Source organism: Myxocyprinus asiaticus, chromosome 5, assembly GCF_019703515.2.
Source record: "Myxocyprinus asiaticus isolate MX2 ecotype Aquarium Trade chromosome 5, UBuf_Myxa_2, whole genome shotgun sequence".
NCBI lineage: Eukaryota > Metazoa > Chordata > Actinopteri > Cypriniformes > Catostomidae > Myxocyprinus > Myxocyprinus asiaticus.
Genome location: NC_059348.1, coordinates 28,899,466 through 28,922,548, shown reverse-complemented (window position 1 = coordinate 28,922,548; position 23,083 = coordinate 28,899,466). Strand labels below are relative to the sequence as shown.

Genomic DNA, 23,083 nt, shown 5'->3' with positions numbered 1-23,083 from the left:
ATTTGTTGAAACCTCACACTACTGATCCTCCAATTAAAATGGCTTACAGGGAAAGAAATAAAACAAAGAATAGGTTCTTACCTTGTACACCTGACCATAAGTGCCATTGCCCACCAGTTCCACCAGCTCAAATATCCCTGCCGGGTCCTACAGAGAGAAGAATGCATGGTCAGTAAAAGTAGGAACAAAACACAGAAAGAGCAACAAACATACAGGTGCATCTCAATAAATTAGAATGTCGTGGAAAAGTTCATTTATTTCAGTAATTCAACTCAAATTGTGAAACTCGTGTATTAAATAAATTCAATGCACACAGACTGAAGTAGTTTAAGTCTTTGGTTCTTTTAATTGTGATGATTTTGGCTCACATTTAACAAAAACCCACCAATTCACTATCTCAAAAAATTAGAATACATCATAAGACCAATAAAAAAAACATTTTTAGTGAATTGTTGGCCTTCTGGAAAGTATGTTCATTTACTGTATATGTACTCAATACTTGGTAGGGGCTCCTTTTGTTTTAATTACTGCCTCAATTCGGCGTGGCATGGAGATGATTAGTTTGTGGCACTGCTGAGGTGGTATGGAAGCCCAGGTTTCTTTGACAGTGGCCTTCAGCTCATCTGCATTTTTTGGTCTCTTGTTTCTCATTTTCCTCTTGACAATACCCCATAGATTCTCTATGGGGTTCAGGTCTGGTGAGTTTGCTGGCCAGTCAAGCACACCAACACCATGGTCATTTAACCAACTTTTGGTGCTTTTGGCAGTGTGGGCAGGTGCCAAATCCTGCTGGAAAATGAAATCAGCATCTTTAAAAAGCTGGTCAGCAGAAGGAAGCCTGAAGTGCTCCAAAATTTCTTGGTAAACGGGTGCAGTGACTTTGGTTTTCAAAAAACACAATGGACCAACACCAGCAGATGACATTGCACCCCAAATCATCACAGACTGTGGAAACTTAAAACTGGACTTCAAGCAACTTGGGCTATGAGCTTCTCCACCCTTCCTCCAGACTCTAGGACCTTGGTTTCCAAATGAAATACAAAACTTGCTCTCATCTGAAAAGAGGACTTTGGACCACTGGGCAACAGTCCAGTTCTTCTTCTCCTTAGCCCAGGTAAGACGCCTCTGACGTTGTCTGTGGTTCAGGAGTGGCTTAAGAGGAATACGACAACTGTAGCCAAATTCCTTGACATGTCTGTGTGTGGTGGCTCTTGATGCCTTGACCCCAGCCTCAGTCCATTCCTTGTGAAGTTCACCCAAATTCTTGAATCGATTTTGCTTGACAATCATAAGGCTGCAGTTCTCTTGGTTGGTTGTGCATCTTTTTCTTCCACACTTTTTCCTTCCACTCAACTTTCTGTTAACATGCTTGGATACAGCATTCTGTGAACAGCCAGCTTCTTTGGCAATGAATGTTTGTGGCTTACCCTCCTTGTGAAGGGTGTCAGTGATTGTCTTCTGGACAACTGTCAGATCAGCAGTCTTCCCCATGATTGTGTAGCCTAGTGAACCAAACTGAGAGACCATTTTGAAGGCTCAGGAAACCTTTGCAGGTGTTTTGAGTTGATTAGCTGATTGGCATGTCACCATATTCTAATTTTTTGAGATAGTGAATTGGTGGGTTTTTGTTAAATGTGAGCCAAAATCATCACAATTAAAAGAACCAAAGACTTAAACTACTTCAGTCTGTGTGCATTGAATTTATTTAATACACGAGTTTCACAATTTGAGTTGAATTACTGAAATAAATGAACTTTTCCATGACATTCTAATTTATTGAGATGCACCTGTAGTCTGATAGCACACAGAACATAGCCAATACACTGTATATAGGCTAATTGTATTTGAATCATCTTTAGATGGTTTGTTTTAGAGGTCAAACAACAGTGGATTTATCACGACAGTTATCTCGATAACTAAGGTGGTGGAAAGGACCGATGACCAATTAATCAGCTGATAGCTTTAAAAAATCTATTTATAGAATGTAAAAAATTCTTAGTCTTTACTTACTATGACAGGCACGGACATATATGCTACAAGACTCCAAAATTAATAACATCCCAAACGCAATTTATTATGCAACCAAAATCCAAATAATGATAATAATAATATTAATAATGATGATAATAATAATAATAATAATAATAATAAATGTAGGATTTTTAACTATTAATTATTAACAAGCCAAAACACTAAAGGGACACTTATTTTGAAATAATGGAGACTTGGCTCCATTACAATGCTCTATATTAAAGTATTTACAAAGTTAAGCTTTTATTTTTATTTTTTTTTAGTTTGGAATGCCCAATTTCCACTACTTAGTAGGTCCTCGTGGTGGCACGGTTACTCAACTCAATCCGGGTGGCGGAGGACAAGTCTCAGTTGCCTCCGCTTCTGAGACGTCAATCCGCACATCTTATCACGTGGCTCGTTGTGCATGACACAGCGGAGACTCGCAGTATGCGAGGCTCATGCTAATATCCTCGATCCACACACAACTTACCACATGCCCCATTGAGAGTGAGAACCACTCATTGTGACCACGAGGAGGTTACACCATGTGACTCTACCCTCCCTAGCAACCAGGCCAATTTTGGTTGCTTAGGAGACCTGGCTGGAGTCACTCAGCACCCCCTGGATTTGAACTCGTTACTCCAGGTGTGGTAGTCAGCGTCAATACTTGCTGAGATACCTAGGCCCCCCAAAGTTAGGCTTTTTATAGCCTATACAGTATATTTCACCAGATGAGGTTTAATGATTATATTATGCACAAGATATGCCGTTGGAGATACAATAAAAAAAAACAACAACTAAAAATCGCAACATCAGCATACATTTTTGCCGATAACCGATAGTCCCAAAAAGCAACTATCTGCACCGTTAAATCAGCAAAACCAATATATCGGTCTACCTCTAGTTTGTTTATCTGCAATATATTACTAAAATGCTCAAATGTTAAAATGACATTCAGCATTTACTTCTGTAATGTGACATACTGGATTTCTAAGTGAAACAGTATATTCCATGGGATTAAAATTTAGGCCGGGACTCGATTTTACCCTTTGTGAATTGATTGGAGGCCGAAAAAAGTGTTCTATCCCAGAATGGACAAATGCAGCTAGATAGGCATGGACTACATATATGACAAGTGATTAGAGGGGAGGGGTTAAAAATAAGAGGGCTTGGTGACATCAGCTGAAAAGGAAGGTCACACTACTTTTTGATTTCATGTTGACTTTAATAAACAGCTCTGATAAAAATGCTAAAAACAGCATTTCCACCTGCAAGCTAATTACTTCTCAGCTCACACGGACACCAAAACCCTTGATATCCTCCATCACAAAACTGTTGCTATGTACCATCTCTCCTGACCAGCACCCGACCAAGTGTGAGATTCAAATCCAACACTCCATCTAACACCTAAATAAAGAAATGCCAAATACAAAAGGGAAGTACAGGGAGGCCATTTTACTGTGTGCAATTCAATCTGGCTTCACCCCAACACCATATTGTAGAGTTTGTGACTCAAGCTGTGTGTACGTACAATAAAGTTACTATAAAGCAGTGAAGGGGGAGTGACGTCTTTAGAGAAGACATTGCTCAAGGGCTCAAAGGACAAAACCAGACCAGGAGTGTGTATGTGTGTAAGGGTGTGTATGAGTGTTTTCTGTTGTTAGTGCTCCAGTGAGAACTATCGACAGACAGCGAGATTGTACTGTACACTAAGACAAGAATCAACCATCACATTTGCACATCTGAGTGGCATTCCACACAAATGTGGCTCACTTCCAGCTCCACACCTGGCCTGCGATCCATGTGATTTTGCAGTTCCAGTTAGTGACAATTCACCTAGATTTTTACTCCCCCTCATGTTGTTCCAAAATTGCATTACATTCTTCTGTGAAACACAAAAGTAGAAATGTTATGAAAAATGTTAAATAATGAAAATATAATGAAAATGAATGGAGATCCGGGCTGTCAAGCTCCAAAATGAAAGAGTCTTTATTCACTTTCATTATATTGAAAACAATAGTCAGTACATTCAACATTTCTCCTTTTATGTTCCATGGAACTAAGTAAGTCACGCGGGTTCAGAATGACATGAGTGTGAGTCAGCACATCAGAATTTTCATTTTTGGGTGAACTATTCCTTTAGGGTGCCAAGGGGTGTCAACATTCATGATTTTGGCTGATCATAAACAATATTTCACACAATGCCATCATCTTAAGAGCAGCTATATGGTTTGGCTCTCTGGAGATGAGTAGCATCTTGTACATGCACTGACTATCCAAAAAAATCAAAGTTGGTTGCAATGGCGTTCACACAAGCTGCCAATTATAGACAGCCTGCTCAACAACACTTGTGAAGCAGAATGTTGAACTGACTGTTTCGGAAATGTGCCCTGTCTGCAAGTTGAGGCCATATAGCCATGGAGAGACCGGTGCCATGACACTGATCTATGCCCGAAACATTCTACACAAGAATTTAAACGCAAGTGCTTCCAGCTGCACAAGCTCTATTTCATGGTTGTTGCATTTCAAAATGTGTCAGACTAGGGCTGCATAATTATTAGAAAAACTTATCGCGATTATGATTACAGCTGTCACGATTATGTAAGTGAAAACTGACGATTATTCAATTTAAGTCTACTCCTATTGCATTAATGGTTTCTATTTAGAATGTGTTTTTGCAGCGTTTCAGTTTCAAATCAATCCCAGACGTGTGCGTTTTGCAATGAAATGACAATGGCCAATCGCAGCGAGCCTTCAGACCAATCAGTCATGGCAACCAATCCTTATGCGCAAGTTTTAAATAGCCTGACGTCCAGATGCTTGCTTACAGTATGTTTCATTTCTGTTTGCGATGGCACAAGAAAATTAGTGATAAAGAAACATTGTCTGGCACTCAAAAAGAAGCTGTAGAACAAAGGTGTGCAATTTTGAATTGTTTTCAATTCGTTGCATGTCGCACCGTTTTATTTATCGCAAACTAAAACGATCCCGGCGTTATAATCAAGGTACAGGCAGGGTCTAAATAACTGATTTACTGTGTTGTTTAAACAGCTATATTTATTTTGTGAGCATTTGTGAGGGCAGAACTCTGTGTCATTGAGCTCGTGCTGAACTGCAGGGCTCAAACAGTGAGCGACAGCTTCAGTCATTATAATGGGAGAGTTTGAACATTGTTACGTTCCTCGATTTTTGTGTACAATTTATTAAAAAAGAATAATAGTTGTATTTATGTATTAAACAGCTATGAAGTGGCTTGTTTTGGACATAGAAAAAGTCACATTTCACGGACCATCTTTGTTATCGCGTCTGCTCAAAGAAATACCTACTTGACACAACTGCTGTTGGTAGATTTACATTTTATCAAATCACACAAACTCGTAAACCTGCTGATCTTACTTTTCAAACCACTGTGATAGATTTGAACCCAAATATGATCTAACAATGATCTTATGCGAACAACACCACAATACGGGAATTTAAATGCAGTAAGTAACTTTAATCTAAAAACATTTCAGTTCGACTACTGAATGTGTCAAATAATATTATTTACTGTATGTGGGCCAATAATTTAAGCAGTAAAGACACATTGCATGTCTGATATTTTTATGTCACATTTTTCAGTCTTTGGAAGTGTTAAATGTGTGAGGATGTGAATACATCAACATGATACATCACACAGAGGCATATTAACTGAAATTAAAACTGGTTTTGTCAATAGTTAAAAAAGAACCTACATGTATTTCTTAACTTTAAATCACAGATATACCTTTATAATAACCTTTAGTAACATTAGCAAACATTATTCCAGTATGTATTGCATAAAAGAAACTGCAGCATCGCCCATAACCTGCTGTTCTGAAGAACGCAGAATCGTGGTTGCCTGCTTAGTGACGTCACAGTAATTTCATCAAATAATTGTCAATAATAATCGTGATTACAATATCAAGTGCAATAATCGGCAATTATGATTTTTGTCATAATCGTGCAGCCCTATGTCAGACCGCAATTTATTACGCAACACAAGTATGCATTGCATTCTCAGTATTACCACAAATAGCAAACTTTGGTGTGGACTCTCTTCTACTACAGACTTTAAAGTCAGAGTGACTGTGAGGAAAATCTTGATTAGCAAGTTTCTTAAAGTCAACAAGTTTATAGCAAGCTACCTGAATAACAACACATCCAGTTTAATGGCACAGACATATGAAGGTTTGCGTTAGCACACTTGCATAGAGTACATCCGGGTTTGAATTTGCATACTAACAGAGTATGTACTGCATTTATAGAAGAACATGCTTCTCAGCTGAAAATTATATTCTGTAGGTATGTAGGCGAGTAGCAAGAATACATTCCCAGGCCATACTACATCTTTTGGTGGCCAAAGGTTTGGAATAATGTACAGATTTTGCTGTTTCGGAAGGAAATTGGTACTTTAATTCATTAGTGGCATTCAACTGATCACAAAGTATAGTCAGGACACCCAAAACATTTGACCCAAGTTAAACAATTTAAAAGGCAATGCTACCAAATACTAACAAAGTGTACATAAACTTCTGACCCACTGGGAATATGATGAAAGAAATAAAAGCTGAAAGAAATAATCCTCTCTACTATTATTCTGACATTTCATATTCTTCAAATAGTGATCCTAACTGACCTAAGACAGGGAATGTTTTCTATGATTAAATGTCAGAAATTGTGCAAAACTTAGTTTAAATGTATTTGGCTAAGGTGTATGTATGTTTTGACTTCAACTTGTTATACATACAGTCATGTGAAAAAGAAAGTACACCCTCCTTGAATTCTATGGTTTTACGTATCAGGACATAATAAAAATCATCTGGTCCTTAGCAGGTCTTAAAATTAGGTAAATACAACCTCAGATGAACAACAACACATGACATATTACACCATGTCATGATTTAACAAAAATAAAGCCAAAATGGAGAAGCCATGTGTGAAAAACTAAGTACACCTTATCATTCAATAGCAATTAAGAGGCTAAGTAGTAGCCAAGTGCTGCTAATCAAATGCCCTTGATTAGTTGATTATCAGCAAGTGTGACAACCTCTATAAAAGCCTAAGTTTTAGCAGTTTGCTGATCTGGAGCATTCAGCAATTCCTCCACAACGATATGAGAGACTGATAAAGTCATACAGAAACGATTACCTGAAGTTATTGCTGCTAAAGGTGGTTCTACAAGCTATTAAATCATAAGGTGTACTTAATTTTCACACATGGCTTCTCCATTTTGGCTTTATTTTTGTTAAATAAATCATGACACGGTGTAATATGTCATGTGTTGTTGTTCATCTGAGGTTGTATTTACCTAATTTTAAGACATGCTAAGGACCAGATGATTCTTATTATGTCCTCATAGGTAAAACCATAGAATTCAAGGAGGGTGTACTTTCTTTTTCACACGACTGTGCGCGCGCGCGCATACACACACGCGCGCGCACGCGCACACACACTGTATACAGTAAATACACCCCTACTTAAAGTCACTCAACTCTCTGCCATTTTTTTTCCCACCGTTTTGAATACAATGTTTTCTTAAGTCATGTGGCATTATCGGATAGTAAAGTGTCCAGTGGATGCGCACTTCAGAATCTCGGATGTAGTAGGTCATCTGGGTTTTACTCTCCTACTGTTTTATGAATACTGAGGTCTTGGACTCTACTCAATTAACATACTGCTTTGGCATAGTTTGTAAGTATGCATATTTGGATGCTGGGTTTATTGCGATATAGATCCAAGAAAGAGAGGTTTTAGATATTGCACAGAGAACTCACAGGCCACACAACAAATAAGAACTCCACCACATACACATACACAGACACACTAATCCAATTAAAGCAAAACTGCCTTTAGCAGCAGGTGATCAGACTGCATTTTTTTGTTTCTTGCAAGCTTAGAAAAACAAGGCCAACACATAAACCCACATCAATAGACACAAACTTTCTAATTATTAGGAATGCGACACAAACAAAAATCATACACAAGCAAATGTCAATAAAAAAAATAAAAGAAAGTCAAGCACGTTGTCCCAGTTTCTCCCTGAAACAATGCCAGGATTTCTCAACGATGACTATAGTGTCACTGACTCTTGCTTGTTTTCTGTTACTTATTCTCAGGCCACTTTCCAGATAGCATGATAAATATTTCTATCGACAACTATTGTTATTAGCCAAAGTAGAGAATGGGAGAATTTTTTTTTTTTTACATGTGTTAGATAAAAGACGTACTGTTTGTCTGTGTAGAATCATTTTAGCTGTTAAGGTTAGGATCCCTCAGGGTACAAACTGGTTCTGTTGATTTTGCTAGCTATTCACATAACATTAGCAGAAACCACTCAGGTTTATGGCCGCTCCCAAACTCCATTTCACGCCATGGTGGTCTCGATGCTAAGAGCTTAGCTGAAATTGCTTCATCAACCTTCATTGTCTGTACTAAAAGAAGGTTGAGCGCAATGTGGTTCATGGAGCCATTTGTAGTGGTCTTAAACAGATATTAATCCCAATAGAGCCACGTCGATGCAAGAAATCCTTTTCACACAAAAAAATATTGAAAGGGTTTTTTATTTCACTGTTTAGATTCTTGGTTTTAAACATGTAATTTTGTATTTTTAATTTTAGTATTTAAAGTCTGGGTCTTGGACTAAAACAATAGGCTAAAATCTAACGCAATAAAATCTGACATAAAAGGCTATACAAAAGTATCAAAAATAAATAAAGCCTGCTTTAAATGTTTCAAATTCAGTTTTAATCTGAAATTCATGAAAGTGCCCAAAGTTGAAGTAATGTATATAATTAGATCTCTCCAAGATGATAACTGGATGCTACTCACTGAATCAAACATGCAACGTGATGAGGTCATGTGACAACACTGTTACATCTGGTTTGAAACGTTTGTTGTAGAACAGTGCTTATTTTTTTTACATACTATTTTTCTAAAATAGTACGCAGCATACAATATATACTGCACTGTATCCAGTAAGCTGGTATTTAATTCGGATTATAGCCCCAGTGTACTGATAAAGGCCTGTACAGTCTCCGGTTACATTGCATAAAGTCAGCCAATCAGCTTGGAGCTTACCATTAAAAAAACCTCGTGGCATTTATGTGCGCAGTATGTATGTGTGACAGGGGTACGTGTACACCCACTTCAAGCTCTTAGACTTCCACTTGACCTTCTCTTAAGCTAAAGAATATGGCTGCAACTAATGATTATTTTGATAATCAACTAATTTAATGATTATAAGAATGATTATTCGGGCAATTATTGCACCGATTAATCATTAGTTCTTAACCGATTATTCAGCTGTTTGGAAAGTTTGGAGTGCGTCTGGACTGAGAGCTACGTTTTCTCAATCAGGCGCGATCTGCAGTGTTCTTCTCACACGTCATTATTAGAGTTTAATGTGATCTCATGTTACATTAAGATCAAACGAATATTGAACAACGAAAACTTTTGTCCAATTTTTTTTTTTTGGTTTTTTTTTTTTTTTGTCGACGTTGTCGATAACGTCGACTAATCGTTTCAGCCCTACTAAAGAACAGATTTTCTTACCAGAGATTTAACATTTAACAGTAGAAACTCATTTGATTGAGTGAGGGAACGCAAAAGGACATATTTATTTATTATAGTGTTACAGTATATAAATGTCTTTTTTCTACTCTGCAGCTTATATCTTGACTGTTTCCCTTACTCAGCCCTTCTTCTCTTTACAAAGGTCCCATGGCTTTCTTCTTTCTCCTCTTCACCTCAGCCATCTCATGCTGGGCCTGTGTTTTGTCTGCCAAGACTGGCAGGATGGCCCTTCTCTCCGGCTGCACTAGCAGACATGTCAGTCTTTGTGTCTATGGAAATGTGTTTCACTCATTATTTATTTCCCCTTCTCATTCCTCTCTCTCTTCTTGGGGAGGAAGGATGTACATTCTCCCTGCATACCTTCCTGTCTTGGTTCATCTAAGTGAGGGTCAGTATGCAGAGACAGGACAGCGTGATGGACACAGAGGCGTTAAGAACCTTGCACATCCCTTGGGTTTCTGTTGTTTAGGCAAACATGAGCCGAATGCCATGTTATGGTTCCCACCATCAGTCAAAAGAACTGCCTGACAAACTAACATGGCAGCACTAGATACAGTGGAAGGAAAGAACAGCCTCAAATTTGTTTACATATAGAGGTAGAGGCAAAATAGAATCTTGACGCAACTTACGGAAAAGCGATTGTCAACCTAATGTAACATCTACTGTTAAATATTAGCTTTTTCACATGTTTTATGTCTCCCACACTTTTGACTAATGAATTTCCATGACTTTTCTAGACAGTTGTGATTTCTGGATAACAATTTTTTATTATTATTATTATTATTTAAAAATTCAGACTGATTTGCTAATGACTCATTCGGACTAATTTGTGAACCAGTTCAACCAAATAATTTAAAAAGTACTGACTCTAAAGAATGATTCGCTCACAAATCAAAGGCTTTCAAGCACGTTTTATGCTACCAAAGAGCAATATTTAGCTATAAAATATTTTAAAGCAGAGTATAAATAGAAAACTGTTTATGACAGAAATCCCCATGACTTTCCAAGGCCTGGAAAATACAACTTTAAAGTTACCTGGTACCCTGATTTCTGCTTGTCACTGTGCAACTTCCACTTTGCAAGCAGATGCCACAACATAATATGAAAGTATTCACACCTTAGCTGACTTTGTGTGAAATGAGTGCAGCAGATTTAAGGGTTTAGGAGCAGGTGTTTGGGGTGTCTACAAATGGGCTCCTCTCATGTTCAGGATGATCAGTCTGCTTGACACTGACCCTGGATTACAAAACACAATGTGTGCTCCAAACATTTCACAATGCCTCACTTCCTCTGCCACACACACACACACACACACACACCACGTCAACATCCATATTTGATATGCTGCTGGAAAGAGCTGAGGCTCAGGCACATGTGAGCACAACATTTCCATTGATGTGCTAGAAATAGCACAGTATCACAGTATATTGCAAGATCATATTGCTAAACTGTTTCTGTAATACTGATTGAAAACCATTATGAACAATCACGGCTACATTTTTTTTTTAACTAAAGCGTTACATAAAGTGAAGCTGTTTTGCACTGCGGCCAGACTTCATTCATTTGCTTTGAATAATCTTTTGTTTGTGTCCAAGTTCCAAATAAGTTCAACATGGTTGTTTAATATAGAAACACTTTTTGTTGAATTCCCTACAAAAAACTACTGTATACTGTGATGATGATGACGATGATGATGAGATATATATAACGTTATATAAAACCGTGATATAACATTTGGTCATACCACCCACCCCTACATTCTGTAAATTACAGTAAACGCTTTTCAAAATATTTTCTTTTTCAGGTAATTACCATCAAACTGTCAACACATACAGAGGTGATTCCACTGTATGTTCCCACACATCTTAAGATAGTGAAAATTCAGATCATGTTACGGAACTGTGCATGCATGCAAATATCTTTAAGGATTCTCATGTAGAGTGCCTGATGAATGCGCAATCTGCCCTCAGACCTTGCTCACAAATCATTTCACGCTTTTTACTTCCAAATATCTGATGCAGCACACAACTACTGTAAACTGTCTGGGGAGGGGCGGGAGGTATACGCAACTTCTGTCTTCACAAGCCAATGAGTCACATAAATGGCAAATGAAGAACATGGTTCCGACATCAATACGCAACAGCACCATGGGAGAGCGAAGTCTGCTGAAACGCTGATCAATACCACAGTGATGACATGAACCTTTGGCTCCGAAATCCTATTTCGGATGCTAAAGCTTGCTCCCAATCAAGTGAGGCAGGTATCTTTTGGTGCCTGCATCCTATGCTGCCAGTTCAAATGAATAGAGGCTGTGTGAAGTGCTGCCTCAAGCTGATAGATCAACACTCTTACATTAGTGAATTAAGAACACTGCTGAAGGTTTTCTTTCCAATGCAACCAAGAATGACATTATAAGTGCAAAACACTTCACAACATTTTGCTAAAGGTGCAAACAGAGATGTAACACATTTAGAGGCTAAAGAGACAGCAATACTCTTATTCAAAATGGAATCATAACAGGTGACTTTGAAGAGTCCCCTCTAAGCATATTCTCACAAGGAGGTAATTATCCAACACATGGACAAGCCAAAAGGTCTTTCCCACATTCCTTGGCTTGTATAGAGTAAACATTCTGCATATTCCTCAGGAAATGTATAACCTTCACAACATCAATATCATCAGTCATACTGTCAGTTTTTCAAATTCACTGCATGACACTGATCATAAATAAGGAAGGTCTACCCCTAAATGTGAAAAATATCACAACTTGTGAAGTGTACTTAAAAGGCAAAATACAAGAGTATTCACAATGCATTTAACTTCCGTAGTGTGACTTTTTTACAGTGAAACAGTAGATTAAGTGGGGAAAATGAAGGGCAGAGCATTTATCCATCAGAATTTGACTGAATGGAAACATTTTAGGCTATGATAATATTGGATAATATCATTATTCCACTTTTCACAGACCCTCGGTAACGGCACCAGAAAAGTCGAAAGATGAAAGATTTTGACAACCACTTTGTTGGAAACTTGTGGCAAGTTGTTTCATTTGCAGCAAATAAACAGTTTTTATTTGCTAGAAGTTTGCGGGTCTTCAATAGTGGTAAACTTGCAAACCTTGGAAACCTTGGCACAATGGCAACAATAGAAATTTTTCCACTACTGGAAAACAGTTTTTTGGCAAACCTCTGGCAAATACCTGCTACTACTGGCAAACAGTTATAGCCACCCTGTGGCAAGAACATATAATCCATCACAGGTGTCAAACTTTTTATTAAGTAAAATGTGACTGTCCACATTTATTAAGGTATATTTGGTGAATTATGTTCTTTTCAACTTAATACCAAAATTCTATCAAATTAAATTGTGTAATGTTTAACTGATTTAAATGAATAAAACTTCAAATATTTAGGGTTATTACATTTTAAAAAGTTTGAGTGTTGAGTAAAAATCATCTTAAACAGATGTGCTAGTCTGTTAAACTCAGAAAAAGTCACAACTAAATGAAAGTCCACATTAGCACTTCAGCATACTACAGGCAGGAAATGGGTCAGCGGACGTGTGCTGGAGGGCATAGTGACGGAGAGGGAGGGGGAAGGGGGGGATTCAGTACAGCTAACGTTGCAAGGCACAGGCTAACTGCAATCACAAAACACTGTCTTTATACATAAACCCACAAGCTCTTTCAACTACAGCACTAGCATATAAAGCAGTCTAGACAAGGGGTGTGAAAGTTCTCTGCAACTCTCAGTCATCTATGCATAAAGTGCATTGAAATGTGACTGCTAGAATTGGCAGTTGAGCCCATCATAAAAAACTATGAAATTTGCTGTCTTGGTGCATGTATTAGGGATATGCAAAACTACTGTACATATCTTCAAAACAGAGTGGTTGGTGGATTGCCTGAATGACTAGTTGACTAATTGGCCTGAAGGAAGATGTGAATAATTAGGCTGGATGCATTTTTAGGGGGTGTTCACATAGGACACATTCTTGTGTTCAGAAACTTCTGTGCAGATCAGCATGTCAACTACTGTTTTTTTTTTTTTTTTTTGATTTTTCCCCTTTTTCTCCCAATTTGGAATGCCCAATTCCCAATGCGCTCTAAGTCCTCGTGGTCGCATAGTGATTCGCCTCAGTCCGGGTGGCGGAGGACGAATCCCAGTTGCCTCCACGTCTGAGACAGTCAACCCGCGCATCTTATCACATGGCTTGTTGAGCGCGTTGCCACGGAGACACAACGCGTGTGGAGGCTTCACACCATCCACCGCGGCAACCACGCTCAATTCACCATGCGCCCCACCGAGAACAAACCACATTATAGCGACCACGAGGAGGTTACCCCATGTGACTCTACCCTCCCTAGCAACCGGGCCAATTTGGTTGCTTAGGAGACCTGGCTGGAGTCACTCAGCACACCCTGGGATTCGAACTAGTGAACTCCAGGGGTGGTAGCCAGCATATTTTACTCAACTACTGTATTTTTAACGTGACTTGTCATCTTAAGTGAAGTTTGGGAGTCATGTGACGCTATGCGAGGAGTGGACGTGAGCGGCGAGCTCTGCACACTTTGCTAGTTTTATTACTATGTGTCATAAACCGGTGAGATTTGATACACCCCGATTCTTAAGACAATGTCAAAGAATTCAAAATCCTCGGGCTCTGAAGATATTAAAAGACACTTACGTGCTCAAGCTGATTCCCCTCAGCGGCAGGCCGAAAGCACCGGACTCAGTTCGGACAGTGAACTGAAAGAAATCCGGCACGAATTCATGAATGTGTCGGCAATGCTGACGAAGGTCGTTGCAGACTTGGTGGATCTTGCTGCAATACGGCGATCGATCACTTCCATGGAGATGAAATTCTGAGTTGATTACAAGATTGTCGGACGTTACTAACTGCTAACCCGCTAGCGACCAAGATAGATTTGGAACGCATTTGGGAAAAACTGGAGGATTTGGAGAATTGTAATCACCGAAACAACATCCGAATTGTTGGAATTCCTGAGCATGAGGAAGGCCGAGATATGGTAAAATTCCTAGACGAGCTCTTCCCGAGTCTGCTCGACATAACAGGCCATAAACTGGAAATCGAGCGAGCTCACAGAGTTCTGGCTCTGAGTTCTACGGAGGGAGACAGGCCCCAATAAATTCTGGCCACATTTCTGAGATCATCCGATAAAGATCTCGTGTTACGTGAAAAACTTTCTTGGAAGAACCACAGCATTTTCTTGTTCCCAGAATTCGACAAGAGAGAAACGTGATCGATTCAGGGAATACAAGAATCTCTTACATCAACGGAAGATCACTTTTGCACTGATGTTCCCGGCCAAACTGAGAATAGATACTAAGGATGGCCGAAGAAAATTTACATGCCCACAGCAAGCACTGTCCTACATAAAAACATTGAAGTAAGCCATTTGGGGATTTTGACGTTACCGCCTAGTGGACCCATCTCACTGAACATACACTTGACTGTCCGAGGAAACTGGGCACCTTTTTCGTTTCGCTTTGTGCTGGTTCCTCCTAGCGGCTGGAGTTTGTTTTCTGTAATCTCATTTCTTCGGGACAGCTTCTGGATGAATCTGCTCATTTTGGGTGCTTATGCCTCCTGTTGGCTTGAGCTGGTTTTATGCAAAACTTCTTGCAGGACATTGGAGTGAGTTTGACTGCCTGAAGAACTGAATGGCCCGTTTTTTTTGTTTTTTGCTGGTTCCGCTATAGGCTGGAGTTTGTTTTGTGGAGGAACACACCTTGGAGACAATTAAGTGGATGAATCTACATGTTTTTTTTTTGTATGTGTGTGTGTGTGTGTGTGTGTGTGTGTGTGTGTTTATTCCGCTTACGGGCTGGAGTTTGTTTTATAGATTATCTTCTGTTGTGTAATTATGTCAACTTTTTTGTATAGAAGCACCGGACTTGAGCAATCTGACAGCAAAGTTGTCACGGGGCTCTTGTAGGCATCCATGGACTGTTTGAGTTTAGAGGGATGGACGGCGGTTGGCGCTGTCGTGCACGGGGTTAATGCGCAACGTTAGGGGGTTGATTGTTGCACCAATGTGGAATGTGGTCTTCATAATTGTATTTTTGACACAGTTGAATTTTTCTAATGTGCCAAAATATCAAATGTTAATGAGTGGATTATCTCTCTCCACGTGGAATGAAGGAAGGTTATTTCTTTTCTTAAACTTAAGAAATATGATAGTGTTTCTTCAAGAAACGCATCTTTCCCTGCAGGAAGACAGAAAACAAACTCCAGCCGCTAGTTGGAACCAGCACAAAGTGAAACGAAAAAGCCACCCAGTTTCCTCGGACAGTCAAGTGTATGTTCAGTGAGACAGGTCCACTAGGCGGCAACATGAAAATCCCCAAATGGCTTACTCACTTCAATGTTTTTATGGGGTGGACATGATTTCTTTAGTGCTGGCTCAAGTAAGAGCTGAGGGGTATTCCAGAAAGCAGGTTAAGCAGTTTACTTTACCTCACAAATCTTCTTTACTCCAGCATTTCCAGTCTCACACAGCAGATTTGCATTCAAAAGTGAACAAACTTTGTACATTGTGCTTTAACTTTTAATGGGAAGGTTTTAATACTGTAATATTTTTTTAATGCAGAACACATTGGAAAGTCCCCCACACTCTTCACTGTGAAGACAGGACTTAATGTATTTATATTTAGCCCTTCTAATAAATAATCTTTATTCTATAAATTTCATAGAATAAAATATCTGTCGGCCGATATTATCCTTTCACCGATATATCGGTATCTGCGTATATTTTACTGATATGCACCGATACGAAAACGTTTTTTTCAGAACATATAATGCAGAAAAACAATGCTTTAGAATTGGTGTCATAGAGTAGTTTGTCAGGCAGAGCGCGCTCCAACTCCATTGTTTACAGAGCTGACTCTGAGCTGACGGTGGCTCTGCAGACAGGGCGGAGATAAACGGTGCGGATTTGAGCAGTCTCTTCTCCTTAAATTGCTAACTAGTTTGTGAAATACATACTGGAAAGTTAATACAAAAATGACCCCATCATTTTTTATAACTAATATAACATTAACCCTGTCCCTGACAACCATGTCACTCATGTTTATCACATCTGTTTGCTGTTAGCCAGTTATAGTTTATCAGTGCAGTAAGTAATGTAGCAGATTGAAAGGTAAAACAGAGCATCTTTTTGCAGCTCAGTAGACGACGGTGTGGTGGTGGATTGTGTGTGGTGAGTGTTGATTTCACGCTTTGCTGTTACCTAGTTGGTGAAACACAATGCTGGTCCATCTTTTACTCTCCGTGACAATGAGCTTATAGCTAACTAGCTAACCATGTAGCTACTTTCAAACCTTGTCAGCGTGTAAACATGTATTCACCAAACTGTTTTGTTCAGGATTCACAGTTTGGTACCCTTTCAACCAAACAACTCCAGTCGTTGCATTTATAAAATCTGGTTTTCCAGACATTAAAATGGGATACGTAATAAAAGTAGATTTAATAAATAGTATATCTGCCCTATGTAAATAATAATATATAGGAACTGTATCTAAAATAAATGAGGGGTGATAAATACTAATACAACAGGCTGGAAAAATACACATTTATTCATTTTAATATTCTCATATATACTGTATATTATATATATATATATATATATATATATATATATATATATATATATATATATATATATATATCATTCATTCTGAATGTGTTGAATCTTGACACCGGGCGACGCACCCTAAAAACGGCACCGTTAGATCGGTTTCATTCTGAAGGTAACGTTTTTTTTTCCCCTCTCTCGTAAATGTAAACGAGTGTAAATGCCAACATCATCATATATGTCGAAAGGACTGATGCCTGTTAACCAAAACATGAGCTCACTGATGTCATTAAATGAGTCTGCTTTTTTATTCCATCAGTTACTCCTGGTCGGAGGCTTCCGTAAATATTTAGTGTATACGTAGGGTTACGTCCTTCATAAATGTAATGGTGCAACGCTCAAATATTTAGTAGAGCGTAAATTGTGACATAGTGCCCATTTACGCCACAACTAGGCTAAGTTGTAATGTACGTATAGCTGGTGCAACCGGCCCCTGATGTTTATTTAACTATTTATATTCATTTATTCTTTATTTAAATGGTCAGCCATTGACTGATACTAAACAGTACTGATGTTTATTTAGCTAATTATTTTATTTGAATTTATTCTTTATTTTCTCAGTGTTCATTTCTAGAATTTGTTGACAATGTATAATAATAAATGTCAAATGTTCTTTGATAAAAATATTTAAGAAAGCAGCCTTCTGAGTACCTTTGCATAGTCATATCGGTGCAAAATCGGTACAGTCCACATAGAAATGGTGTGTTTTCATTCCAGCTCAAAAATTAAATATATCGGCCACCATATCGGTAATCGGTGAATTTTCCCCTCTCTAAAATCAGTATCGGTCTCAAATCCCATATCGGTCGGGCTCTACAATGAATATTAATGTTATTTATAAAATGACATTCCATAGTTTCAATATGTAGGTAATGTCTGCCAATTAAAAGCTTAAGCAATTAATCACTCGTTATTCTTCTTCACTAACAAGATAATGTGATAATTTCACAGAGCACAGATATAGAGGTTAGAGATTTTATTTCTTATCACTCTAATTCATGTAGGCTATTGTACATATAAATGCACAAATTTCCAGACTTGTTCATTGTACTCTATTATCTGAGAATATAAATGAGACATGCTGTTATTTAATGTCACCCACAGTGCCCACATTTAGCTGGTGGTCAGGTGATTCAATGAAAAGATGTATCTTTCTGATGCTCAGCCTCCTCTACTCCATCAGAAGCTGTACATGGTCAATCTCTAAATTACATTTTTGTTCTGCATTTCAATAGGGACCTTTTACAGCTTCCTATTAACAAGGAAGAGACGAGCTACTTTTCCCTAATGCTGAGATCTATAATGTATAGTCGGACACATGATCTTCAATTAAAACAATATAATTTCATTCTATACCAAGTTGGTGGAGGCAGATGGACCCTACTGTACATGACAACACAACAAGTTTTAATGCCACATCAAATGAGAAAAGAACACAATGGACATGTAACTCCTATCACTGTCCACCGTTACAGCAGATCTTCATCTTATAATGCACATGAATAATCCTGTGTGGCCTACTAAAAAACATTACATAAAATCTATGGAAAATTATGACAATTGTGGGAGATCCTACAATTGAAAGAGGATCTATTTTTTTTTTTTTTTCTTGGATTTCCCCTTTTTCTCCCAATTTGGAATGCCCAATTCCCAATGTGCTTTTAAGTCCTTGTGGTCGCGTAGCGGCAGAGGACGAATCCCAGTTGCCTCCACGTCTGAGATCGTCAACCCGCATATCTTATCACGTGGCTTGTTGAGCGCGTTGCCACGGAGACATTGCGTGTGTGGAGGCTTCACACCATCCACCGCGGCAACCACGCTCAACTCAACATGCGCCCCACCGAGAACGAACCACATTATAGTGATCACGAGGAGGTTACCCCATGTGACTCTACCCTCCCTAGCAACCGGGCCAATTTAGTTGCTTAGGCAACCTGGCTGGAGTCACTCAGCACGCCCTGGGATTCGAATTTGCGAACTCCAGGGGTGGTAGCCAGCGTCTTTACCACTGAGCTACCCAGGCCCCCCTTGAAAGAGGGTCTATTAATACAATGAGACCATCAGCAACTGTGGGAAAATAAAAGTGATATGATTCTAAGTTTTTAGATACCACAACTGGGTACATCAAATGGTATTAAAAATCAAAGAAATATATTTAGTTCACATGACATACAGTAAAATAAAATGAGCATGCAAAGATCATGGTAAATACCATTAAAATTAATCTTAAAATAAAATATATATTAAACCTATAGGCTATTATCATAATATTAATAGAATATGAATGTATAATGAAGTTCAGTGCAAACAAATAACGTAACGGTCAACCTATTAAACATTAATGTAGGTGAGAGAGGTCTAATATTAATGTTGAATTAAGCTTTTATATGTACGGTAGAACTTTATAATTTTATTAATTAAAAAATTCATACAATGATTCAGTAAAATTTCTGTCAAGCAAACTCTCAGTCCTAAACCAATGTAGCTCCTATTGCTATTACGAGTGAAGACGAAATAATGCTCGTTTGCAGTCATTAAAACTTCATGTACTGCTTCACTGAAATATGGCGCGCCTTTCTTCTTAGTGTCTGTTTCCATGGTGACTCGTGGATTCGGTGATCTGCTGAGAATGCCTTTCTGAGTTCACAGAGAACGCGCAAAAACTCTGAGTTTCAAACTCATGGCTGAATGAACTAACCCCGTGCAGGTGTTCTGGAACCCACATACCACAAGTAAGCAAGTTTTGGGTTAATCAACTGAGAGTTCAGGGTTTATGTCACGGTAAGTTAACCTTGCTTTCTGGAATACCCCTCTGGGGAGTCTTTACATTGATAAGTAAACATCTACAATTCAAATGTCTCAAACAGATTAAAGATAAATTAGGAAGAGTCATTATTGTTTTAGCAGAAATTCAGGGGCAAAGGTTGAATTTGGCTAATATTTACGCACCTAACGCTGATGATCAGGGCTTTTTTATAGATCTTTAAGGGATGTTGCAAGCCACTGGCACCCCTCATGATATAATACTGGGAGGAGATTTTCGATGGACTCAGTCCTTGATCATAGTCAAGCAAAAGTGTGTAAGCCCCCTAGAGCAACATTGATGCTCCATAGGATGTGTAAAAATCTTGGTCTTACAGATATTTGGAGACTTCTGAACCCATCTGGTAGGGACTATAAATTTTTTTCATCAGTCCATAAGATTTAGTCTAGAATAGATTTTTTAATATATATCCATGTCTCTCATTTCATCTGTTGTTGGTTGTTCAATTGGAAACATTTTAGTCTCGGATCACACCCTGGTGAGTTTAGAGGTGTTGCCACATATGGAGATAATAATAAATTATATAGTTGGCACTTTAATGTATCCCTTTTGCAAAATCCTGAATTCCAACAAATGTTAAAGGCTGAAATCAATGTTTATATGGAGACCAACTGGTCCTCAGTATCCTCTGTGGGCGTGGCTTGGGAGGCACTTAAGGTGGTTCTTAGGGGTCGGATCATACAGTATGCCTCATTCATTAAAAAATCCAAAGCGAGAACTCGTGGAGTTGGAAGGGAATATTAAAAGTGCAGAGGCAGAGCTGAAGCGCCGAATGTCATCTGATGGCCTCAGAGAATTGACCCAACTGAAATACAGATATAATACTATTTTGTTGCGAAAGGTGTAGTATTGGCTTTTCATGGCAAGACAGACATACTTTGAGTCGGAGGACAAAGCAGGAAAGCTTTTTGCTAGATACATAAAGCAGAGAGAGTCCTTTTCTACCATTCCCTCGCTGAAATTTGCTGGTGGTGAAATATTTACCTCAGCCATTGATATTAATAATGCTTTTAAAGAATTCTATCTTGATCTTTACAGTTCCACATCTTCGACTACTGATAAAGATATTAGAAACTTTGTGGAACCATTAGAACTCCCTAAACTGACGACTGAGCAAAAAAATTCTCTCGATTCTGAGATAACCTTGGAGGAGCTTGATGAGGTAAGTAAGGCCCTGCCTACAGGCAAGGCTCCGGGGCCAGATGGTTTTGCGGCTGAATTTTTTTGATCTTATGCTACAGAACTGGCTCCACTTTTGTTAGAAGTTTATATGGAATCATTAAAGAATGGAAAGCTTCCGCCAACCATGACACCAGCCCGGATCAGTCTGATTCTTAAAAAGGACAAAGATCCAAGCGAGTGTAAGAGTTACCGTACAATTTCCCTGATCCAGCTAGACATAAAAATATTGTTCAAATTCTGGCTAACCGATTAAGTAACGTTATGACATCTCTTATACATATAGATCAGGTGGGGTTTATTCAAAATGCAGCTCTACTGATAACATTAGGCGTTTCATCAATATCATGTGGTCAGTGGCGAAGGATCAGACTCCGGTCGCTGCCATCTCACTTGATGCCGAAAAGGCGTTTGATATGGTAGAATGGGATTATCTTTAAGATTTTGGAAATATACGGGTTCGGGAATACTTTCATTGGATGGATCAAGTTACTTTATAGACACCCGGTAGCGGCGGTACAAACGAATGGATTAAATTCCGATTATTTTACTCTGGGCAGGGGCACCCGGCAGGGTTGTCCTCTTTCCCAATTATTGTTCCGTCTTGCCCTGGAACCATTAGCAGCCGCGATAGAGGAGGAGAATTTCCTAGAGGTGGTGGTGGGAGGTGTGGCGCATAAGCTTTTGCTTCACGCAGATTATATTTTATTATTCATCTCCGACCCTACCATCTATGCCTTTCCTCAACAGAATTGTTAATTCCTTTTCTAAGTTCTCGGGATACAGAGTCAACTGACAGCGTACTACCGAGTAACGGCTTTCCAGGCGGGCGCATTCCAGTGGCCCAAACAGGGCATTAAGTATTTGGGCATTTTATTCCCAGCAAATTTGTCTGATTTAGTTAGAGTTAATTTTGACCCTTTAATAAAAAGGTTTGAGCGATGTGGGCAGGTGGGCTTCATTACATTTATCTATGATTGGGAAGGTTAATGTTATAAAAATTAATTGTATTCCAAAATTTAACTACCTGCTACAATCTCTCCCTCCAGATGTCCCCCTCTCTAACTTCAAGCAATTTGATAGCATAGTACTTCATTTGGAAAGCTAAGCATCCTAGATTACACAGACCGATTGACAAAGGTGGGCTAGGCCTACCCAAGATTTTGTTTTATTATTACGCATTCAGTCTCAACATTTGGCTTACTGGTCGCTTCCACCTGAGAGAGCCCCTCCCTGGTTTTGTATTGAACGGTAAGTTCTTGCCCCTATTTTGCCATTGCAAAGCCTATCAAACTAATCGGAAAAGTTAAATTACACCCCGTTATCTCACATTTGCACTTGGTATGGACAAACGTGTCCAGAGTGTTTAATTCGGACATTTATTTAAATGTTGCCTCAAGCATATTGCTAACCCTAAATTATGTATTAATAAGTCCCCTTTCTGCTGGTCAGAGTGGATTGTGAGGGAGGTTAATACACTCAGTGACCTATATGAGAGTGGAGTGTTGAGATCTTTTGAAAATTTTGTTCAACATTTTGGGATTCCCAGATCTCATTTTTATAGGTATTTACAGCTGCGTCACCTGCTCTGTATTGTTTTTGGAAGTGGCACACACCCACCTAAAGTGGCAGATACTCTGGGAGAGGTGATTAAAGCTTTCGGAAAAGGTCATGAGGCATCAGTGTATTACTCCCTGCTAATTCAGTGTCTGGGGGACGGAGCTTCAACTTCTCAAGAGATTATGGGAGAAAGATTTCAATTTGGTATTGGAGGAGGGAGTGTGGGCTAGGATTCTAAAAAATGTCAAGTCTGCATT

The 23,083-nt window shown here is 38.9% G+C and overlaps 1 protein-coding gene across 7 annotated transcripts in view; it reads right to left on the bottom strand.

Annotated features, from left to right (window-relative positions):
- The window catches only part of LOC127441510 (traf2 and NCK-interacting protein kinase-like), a 143,086-nt gene that overhangs the window by 108,957 nt on the left and 11,046 nt on the right, over positions 1 to 23,083 (bottom strand). For all 7 annotated transcript variants that reach the window (XM_051699024.1, XM_051699025.1, XM_051699027.1 and 4 more), the window contains exon 2: positions 82 to 147. In XM_051699024.1, the coding sequence (XP_051554984.1) occupies positions 82 to 147 (66 nt within the window). The remainder of the gene's footprint in view (positions 1 to 81; positions 148 to 23,083) is intronic.